At 47.3% G+C, this 9,429-nt stretch overlaps 1 protein-coding gene across 1 annotated transcript in view; it reads right to left on the minus strand.

The window, feature by feature from the left end:
• SATB2 (SATB homeobox 2) overlaps nucleotides 1–9,024 on the minus strand; it is a 191,414-nt gene extending 182,390 nt beyond the window's left edge. The window contains exons 1-2 of the mRNA XM_009237943.4: nucleotides 8,785–9,024; nucleotides 4,213–4,440 (exon numbers count right to left, since the gene is read on the minus strand). Coding sequence (XP_009236218.1) covers nucleotides 4,213–4,381 — 169 coding nt within the window. The 5' untranslated portion in view covers nucleotides 4,382–4,440; nucleotides 8,785–9,024. The remainder of the gene's footprint in view (nucleotides 1–4,212; nucleotides 4,441–8,784) is intronic.
• Between the last annotated feature and the right edge of the window lie 405 nt (nucleotides 9,025–9,429).

Consider the following 9,429-nt stretch of genomic DNA (forward strand, 5'->3'; position numbering starts at 1 on the left):
TTGCTGATATGGTGACTACACCTGACCCGAACTGCCTTTCTTTTCATCTAAAAGGAAGTGTTCCACATGTAGACAATTAAACTAACTGTTGTTGTAGACAATGTTCAGTTTTAAATGAGGCCCTGGCTAACAATCTTGATCACATTTGCTTCCCTATTTGAATACATCAGTGTGTACTGCATAATGATTTTTTTCCCCTTGCAACAAGACAGTTATGTTCTTGAAAGGGCTGCCTGGTAGCACGAATAGGTCTACTTCAGGTAGACTAGTTATAAGATAACTTTAACAGACAGTATGCCAACAAAATTAAATTGTTATTTATAAAACATAAATTATTTTTCAGAAATAAGCAAGTTTAATAAAAAAAGCGAAACTCTCTAAAAGATATTTTCAATGTTCAAATATTTTTCCCTAAAATCTAGAACATTTAACACCAAAAAAAATCATAAAAATTCATAGGAAAATGAAAAATATCAAAAAGATTTCTGATGTTTAATGTCTCCTATCAGCAAATACACCATCTGGTATATTCAAGCACTGTTCATTCAGTTTAAATAAAGCTGTCTGAAAGTTCTTCTTCAAGCCAAACATTAAAAAACGAAAATGCTTGTGTTAACAATGAATGAAGCACAATAATTTATTGCTATTAAAGCACAACTGGCTAGCACCTTTCAGCAGTCCAGGAGAAAAGCAGAATGCCTTGCTTCCTCTGGAAACTTGATTGGCATCACTTTCATTTTATGCTGTAAGTTGCGTGGCTGAAGCATTCCATACAGCAGAACATTTTAGGTACTTATGCTAATAGTGGTAAAAAGGATCATCTGATTCTTATTTTCATCATCCTTAATAATCCCTTCTTTTCCTAAATCTTCAAATAGATATGTAAGTTTTAATCAACAATTTCACAAATATAAATTTCCCCACCATTAATCATCCTTTTTCAAAATCCTTATGGAGTGAATTACTAGCTGAGAGGGGACGCCAATTCTAGTAAGTGAATGTTACCCAGCAGGGATATAAAGCTGTCAACACTATGGTGCTCTTGCTAGCTCTAAACTCTCTCCTAGCCGTCATATGTTTTTTAAAGAGATATTAGCCTTTTTTTTTCCTAAGGACCGTCTATAAAAGCTGACTGACATACACATCTGAGCACTTACATTTTATTACGTACATGCTTTAAAACACACTGCTCAGATAAGAGTAAAAACATCCCAGAAAGTGTTGGAAAGACAAAGCAAAACTCATCTAGTTTCTAATAGAGTCTTCTAAAGCTAACCACATAGTAAACAATCCACTTTTAAGTCCCCTGTTAAAACACAACCTTAAAGACTGTGACAGTGTATCTACCCTCTCTACTATTTAAATTGAGACACTAAAGTAATGCCCCTTCTTTTATGAATACTTAGTTCTCATCGAAAAACACAGTAAATTCCCTCTACCTAAATAAGTAGAGTAACAGCAGAATTTACTATTGCAACCAATGCATTCAGAAATATATTTAACATATATTTACCTCACTGCTTATCAAAAACAGTAAGATAAATTGCTATTTGATTTGACAACCAATTAACTTGATCTCCCTTATTTTTAAAAGAACAGCTTTTAAGAAAGAGAAACACTAAAGATTAACAAGTATGTACTCCCCAAATTTTTGGCCCCACTTTTAACACAAATTTTATTGTATCCATCTTTACACCATTGACAAGACTGCAATATATCTGAAAATGGTAATAAATGATACAGAGCTATAAATACTTGTGTAGTTATCTATGCTTATTATATTGCTTTATAAAGAAAATTTAAACAAAAGAACATAGAATGGTAGAAATATAATCTACTTTATATTTACTCTATGTTCAAAAAAATCCTTTAATTATAAAAAAATCTAACTAGAAATGTATTTTAAACTTTTTTTTAAATTTAGAATGTGCATTTTTCAAAAGGCCTGGCTTTGCTCCAAACTATATACATGGTTAACAGTTACAAAGAAATTATTAACATCTTAACATACATTTGGAAATTATATAAACTTAAACTCATAATTTTGTTAACATTCAATTAGAAACCTTCATACTATCAAAATCTTATCTTCTAAGTTGTTATATTCTAAAGTTGTCTAAATTAATCTCTTTACAAACTATTATGCTATATAGAGTAAAAGCTTTCTTTTTTAAAAAATTTAAATTCCACTAAACAATTTTAACCACTTTACTATCATGTATTATAAACGATATGTATTGAGACAAAATAATGTCATCTTTATTTTCAATTTGGGAAGCAGCTAATAAGACCTCTGCTATTACTAAATTAAGTTAATTAAGAGAAAGTGTCTAAGGCAGCTGGTTGAAACAAATCTATTATTCTTCACCAAGATAATAATTTTAGTTTATATTAAACATATAAGGGCTCAAATGTGAACTATAGTCTCAGAAAATTTGAAAACCAACCACTATTTAACACTACAGTTATCCCTTGTCAACAGAACGAGGCACTTTCTTTCATAGTTCAACATGATATAGAGGAGGGGGAAAAAAACTTGTTTTAGGGAAGCACGATTGTTAACAATTACATTCTAAAGTGTTTACAGCTCCTTTCAATTTAGTGAATTTTATTAGATCTTCAGAAAGATACCAAAATTTTAAGTCCAAGCCTTTTCTGTCCACAAAGGCCACTTTGGAACACACTGTCTCCAAGGATTTCCAGAACTTTTTCAAACATTTTCAGCACTTAGCATATCTCATAATTGGTACCATCATACTCTCTACGAATTTTTATTTCTTATATGCATATACTAACTGATTATGCCAAAAGTCTGACATTATTTGCTCCAGTATCAGGACAACAAATTAATAAACCTCTCTTTTAAAAAGTGGGTCACAGAACTGTTTTCTTTTGCTTCAATAAAGTATACTTTCAAGTCCCAAAAAGGGGAGATTAACAAGCCAGAACCCATCACCAAACTTTTTAACTTACAACATTGAGAGGATGAATACTTCTCAAGTGAGATGATTAATATGAAAGACTGAGACAAACCATCCTGAGTATTTACCATGAAGAAATAGAAATAGCAAAATAAGTAAAAAGAAAAAAATACGATTTTATAAAACGTATGTGTTCAACTCTTTAAGGGGGAATGAACATTTTTAGATGTAAGTAACTATTTTGAAATACAATAGACACAACAAGGGGGTGGGAGCTTATTATTAAGGTTTGCCAAGGTTTTATATCATTTAAGGCAAGTTAATATATTGAATATTAAATGGGCTACTGTTGAAATTATTAGAGAAAAAACGTCAGAGGCAAAAAAAATTAAACTAGTGATTTATCCCAAACACATAGAAAACCTGCATGCCATTTAGAAGTGTGGATTTTACATGTAAAAGGCAACTAAGCAAATGGCATACAAACTCCAAAATATTTCAATGTTTAAATTTCTCCCATATCTTTATTTTGTATGATTGCTTTTCCTGACCACTTTAAAAGAAAGTAGTTGCTTACGTAGTAAAAACTACAAAAGATTTTCTTTAAATAAAATTATTAATAAATTTTTGGGAGGGGAAACTACATCTAGTTGATAAGGCTACTTGCTATTTTTATCTGTTGTCCTATAATTCATAATAAAGTTACAAATGCATATGACTAAACTTTATAGACAACAGCAGCATTTAAGCTTCTAAGGGCCTGATGGATTCATGGTGATTCTTTATTTCCCACATTTCACGTGGCAGGAAATATTCCCAGTTGTCATTCATCTGTCTTGAAGCACTGTCCTCACTACAAAGTAACATCAACTCTCCTTGTTCCTGTACTCGCCTGAGCATTAATGACTATTTTATTCCCTAAAAGCGAACGCACGTGAACTTCATCCCTACAACAGACACTCTGAGGCAAGGCAAAAGAGTTAAATCACTAAAAAGCTCTCTAGGAAAATCTAGAAACAGTTAGCTGGCTGTGACATAAACCTGCCAACACCTCAGCACACAGTGGCAAAATGCCCAAAAAATGCCACCCTCTGGGTAAAACCACTTTCTTGTTTTAACTCGAGATGAAGCTACCAGTTGCAGATGAGAGGCGACGAGGGCATTATTTGGCAACCTGGAATTCACTTCCTGTAATCCTACACCGCGACAGCGCCTAATCAACCTGAACCCTGACACCCGGGCCATTATCACTGGGCCGCGGGCTGCGCGCCTCCCTGCTCCGGGCTGTTACCTCCCACGGCCTTGGCCACGGCGCCGTTGGGCCTCCCGCGGGCTCCCATGGGGCTGCCGTTCTGCTCCAGCCGGGCCACCTTCACCGGGGGAGGCCCCTTGACGTCCGGGCTGCCGCTCCGCCGGTCGGGGCTGTCCCGCAGACACGGGCTCTCGCTCCGCCGCTCCATGCTGCTCCGACTCGGAGACAAAGTTCCCACCGGCAGGTCGCAATAAAACGCACAGGGACCTAGGGAGGGGGTGGGGGGAGGAAGGGGGAGGGAGAAAAAAGAGGGAAAACCGCTCATACACGTGATAGACGTTCAGGCCAGTGGCAGAGCGCTGCACCACAGCCACACAAACTTCCTCCCACGCTGCCCGAGGGGCCCGAGCCGGGAAGCCGGTCCCAACCTTACACTGGGCGGCCCCCAGGAAGCCCAGCGCCTCGGTTCGGCGACTCTGCCCAGTCGCAGCTCCCCAGAAGTCAGCCCTCGGGGTCGCGGCCCGGGTTGGCACCCAGGGGCGCCTAGAAGTGGTCCATTCATTGGGACGGGGTTGGCATAAACCGTTCCTGGGTGCGACAGCCTAGCCCGTCCCGGGGTCAGGGTTGCGGAATAAGTGAACTTCAGAAAAAGACGTTCCACCCACATGGGAAGGGAGTTGGGGGTGTGCGCAAGTCCATAACCGAATTAACCACCCGGTAAATGCGCTGTGAATGGCCAGGCAGGAGCCAAAGGCCGGGCGAAAGAACCCCTTGAATATCCGCTTTTTACCTATACGGAGCAAGTCCTGAGATAAGCACACACCTGCATAAAATCAACCCTAATTCCACATTAATAAGCATCCGAAAACACTTGGAGGCATTTATCAGAATAACCTCCATCACAAAGGCGGGCGCTACAATCGTTATTATTTTGGAGCGTTCTTATCTTCATCTGATCCCGAGTGCTTTTTTAAAGCTCTTCAGTATAAAACACAAAAGCAAAAAGCATTTGAATTCTTAGTGCAAGAGCAGCCTTCATCCGCCCCAATTTTAACATTGCTCCAGAAAGTTTTCCTCTGGGTCACTAGGTTGGCAGTGCGCTCCCCACGGAAGCCGCAGGTCTCGACACCCCTGGATTGGGGGGGTGGGGGGGGGCGGGGAAGGAGGGGAAACACCTGATGAAACGGCGCTGGCGTTGTCACTGACAACCGCAAGAAGCAAGACCCCGGCACCGTACTGCGTGCGCGCTGGGAATCCTCGTGGGCGCTCTCGCCGCGCGAGCAGCGTCGGCGCCACGGGTCAAGGAGACAAGGTGGGGGTGGCAGGGGGAGGTGAAAGGAAGGATGCGAGATGAAGACACGGAGCCAGGAGGGCTGCGGACGAGGCTTCCGCCTGCATTCCCCGACTTCGCGGTCCGAGAGGCCGAGAGCGGCGGGGAGGGAACTTCGTTGGCTCTGGGCTTCCCTGAACTCCCGAGCGCAGCGCGGGAGCCCTCGCCCTGCGTACTTACTGCTCACGGTCTGTCTGAAACTTGGCTGACTGGGGCTCTGTCCATGGAGCAAAAGTAGAGAATCCAGGGTGGAAAGTTTCTGGTGCTTGGCTTTGCAGTGTTCTCCTAGTCTTCCTCTTCCTCTTTACTCCTTCCCCTTCCCTCTTCCCCAGGTCCTAACGTTTAAGGTCCTGGGTCAGGGTGTCTTCTTCTGGTGCGGAGATGGTTGTTATGATGATGATGGGGGGAGGGAGGAGGGGGAGGAGGAGGAGAGGGAAAGGACTCCTCCAAAGGGACACCCGAGCGAGCGGGGGAGGGGACGGCGGAGGAGGGGGGAAGAGAAGGAGGCTGAAAGAGCCTTTTCACACCTTCGGGAAGGAGACCCGTTCTGGAGAGAAAGGGCTGAGAACCCGGAGGCAGCGGCGGCGGCGGCGGCGGGCCGGGGCTGCCGGTTCGCAGGGCGGCTAGCTCGCGAGGAGGCGCGGCCAGAGCGGTGGGACCGGTGACAACAAGAGCCGAGAAGACGCAGGGACCCGGGACCGCGCGCGGGAGGAAACGCGGCGGCCGCCCAAGCTGTCACCTCCAGCCTCTCCCCTCTCGGCCGCCTCTGCCAGCAGCCAGAGCCGGACTCACTGACAAGCCGCAGAGAGAGACACACTGAGAGGGAGATGATTATTAGTTGCGTTGAGTCATCAGGCAAAGTGAGTCCTTTTGGGTTGTCCTCGGTTTCCGATTTCTCCCCCTCCCCCTTTCGGTCCCCAGATCTAGCGCCTTCAAAATAATAATTTGGGGTGGGGGTAGGGAAAGTCTCTGGATTATTTCGGGATGGGGGTGGGGGGGATGGATCTAAACCCAAGCCAGACTGGTCCACCACAAGAAAAGAGGGGAGTGGGGGGCGGGGAGGAGGGCTGGGGAGGTTGCGGGGGGAGGGGGGCCCCGCCTGGCAGGAAATTAAACATCAATCAATCAATCGCTGTGAGCACGGCGACCCAACGGCGGCGGGGCTGCGAAGGAGGCAGAGGGACAGGCGAGGGGCGGGTGGGAGGCAGGGAGGAGGGAAGAGGAGGAAGGGGAGAGTCGGCGGTCGGAGCGGGGTGACGAGGACCTCGTGCACGAGGCGGCGAAGGACCGATGGCAGAGAACCGAGTGCGGCGCGAGGCGGTGGCCGCGGCCAGCGGGTGGGTGCGTCTGGGCGCAGGCGGGCACTGGGGCCCAGGGTCTGGTCCTCCTCCTTGTGGCGGGTCCAGGGCGCGGCCGCCTCGCCCAGCCCCTAGGCGCACTCGTCCCGGCGCGGAGGCGGCGGCGACAAGGCAGTCGCTGGGTGCCGCGTCTGCCGGCGGAGACGCAGACCGACGCGCAAGAAGCGACCGCGGCTGCCTCGGCTCCCAGCTCTGTTAACTGCGCGGAGTACTTTCGACTTTGGAGATAGGAGGGCGATTGCCTCCCCCACCCACCGCCTCCGCCCACCACCCACCGCCTCCGCCCCTCAGAGCAACTTTTCCCGGTGCCTGCGAGCTCCCCCTCCGCGCCGAGCCGAACGTCCCGGCCCGCCGCGCTTCGTGCCGCCGCGCGCAGGGAAGGCCGCTTCTCCTTCAGAGCTGGCACGGCCGCGAGTCCGGAACAATAGCCCGGGTGTCCCGAATGGCAGGAGCGCGGCCACTGCCCGCCGGGCTGTGGGTGGCACAGGAATGGGGGTTGCGTGGTGGGTGCAGAGCGGGGTGCATCCCTGGATGGCATCGCTGGAGCGCTCGCCGCTCCGGCGTCATCGCGAGCGGCGCAAACCGGGCCGCCTGGAGCCCGTGACGCGGTGGCGGCGAGGGCGGTGGGGGTGCCTGTCCTCGGGCTACAGGACTGGGGCTCCTGGGGACCCCAAGCTGTTCGAGCCCAGGGCTGCTTGCGCCAACAGAGCTGTGCCCTGAGGACCCAGCCTCCCCGCCCGGGGTGAGGCCGCACAGGAGCGTCCCCAGCAGGTCCCGCGAAGGCGTAACAGAGCCACAAACTTTTGCCGACTCCCGCGGCCGCGGCCGCCGGCAGCCCCACTCCGGCCGCGGTGCTCATTTAAGGTGGCGCAGGCACTAGCCAAGCAGGCTGGCCTCTGGCCGCGCTTTTGTCCCTGCGATTCCACTTGGGCGCGCTGCCTCCTTAAGGAAAAGCACGTGGGCAGGGGCCGCAGCCCCCGCGAGATGCCCGGGGCGTCGGCGGACATTAGCCGCTAGGACCTTAGGCGAGAAAATGTGGACGCATCCCCGCCGGCCCTGAGGCCAGAGAACCCCCTTCAAGTGGTTGCACCTCCTGTCCCTCCCGCACACGTTGACTGTCCTTCCTAATCCCCCGGACCCCGAGGGCTCTCCCACATCTCCCGCAGCAAGAGCTACCGATCCCCCTTAAGAAGCGTTGACTGTACGGCGGCGCCAGAGGGCCAAACTAAGTTCGGTTTCGGGAAACGCTCTCGGGAGCAGTTCTGTAAATCCCGGCTGCGGAAAGCTGAGTCCGCCGATCGTGCCCGGGACAAGGCTGCCTTCCACTCGCCGCATCTACCTGGTAGGCGGCATGCGCACGGGCTTAGAGGCTTGAGAGCCTCTAGAAGAGAAAGGGTCCCAGGAAGGAAACCTGCCGCCGGCCTAAGTGTCGGCGCCCAGATCACCACGAACCCCGCACCTAGGCGCCGCCCACCAAGTTCCAAAGAAGTCCGAGGCGACCCGGGAGTCGGTCGGATCCCAGCCGAAAAAAGAAAAGCAGGATAGCAAATCTTAGGGGAGCCACCCTGGGTGTTTTAGGCAGCGTTTGCCTTTCCCTGGTTTTCTTCACCAAGCCCCATCCTCCCCCCGCATACCACCCCCAGTCAAACGAGTGGGAGAAAATGCACAGTTCGAAGTCGGTGAGAGCAAAAGTGGGTCTAGTAAATCAACCCGTGGTGGTAGCTAAAAGGTTTGGGGCTGCAAAGAAACAAACTGTAAGTTTTGAGCAACAAACTTTTTCTTCAATCTGTAATATGTCGAAATGGGAAGGGGGTGTTGCAAAAGCCAACTACCACTGTCAAACTTAGCCCGTTTACAACATGGGGAAAGGCATATTTCTTACTAATATCTCAACAACGATAACAATGCTGTATCCTTCCTTACCTTGATGTTGAACTGCGAATCCTCCTCCGGATCAATGTCCAGGAACTTAGAAGAATTGGTGATATTAGGAGTTCAGTACTTCTGGAAAAAAATGCAAATGGTTTAGCCAGGATCTTTCCTGTCTGATTCGTCACTATTATTATATCTGATGATGCGAATGGTTGGAGCGATTCAATCCTAAGTCATTAATGAGCTATTTTATAAACACCACTGTCTGAAGATCTTCATTTACATTTTGCTAAGGATCACTTCGCTAACCTCACAGGCTTGTGTCAACAGCATGATTTGCAGGACTTCAGTTACACTCTTATAAACAACACGGCTGTATTGTTAATCAGTTAATATTTTATAAAGTGTAAATATTTTATTATGTTTTGAAGGGAACTATTGATTCTAAATTATTAAACCCCTGAGAAGGACTATTTAAATGAAATATACAATTAAGTACAATTAAATGTACATTGTGGTTAGTTTGTTTTCAGATTCTGCACCCTTTTAAATTCATTGCTTTTCTCTTTACTGGAGTTTCCTCTTGTCCATTTCTGATACTGAAAAAAATCTATCATGTTAGGAAAAAGCCTAAATTATTTAAAGTTGCATTAAACTTAGAGGAAAATGTCAAATACGATTAATTATGACCAGAAA

This window comes from Pongo abelii, chromosome 11 (assembly GCF_028885655.2).
Source record: "Pongo abelii isolate AG06213 chromosome 11, NHGRI_mPonAbe1-v2.0_pri, whole genome shotgun sequence".
Lineage (NCBI taxonomy): Eukaryota > Metazoa > Chordata > Mammalia > Primates > Hominidae > Pongo > Pongo abelii.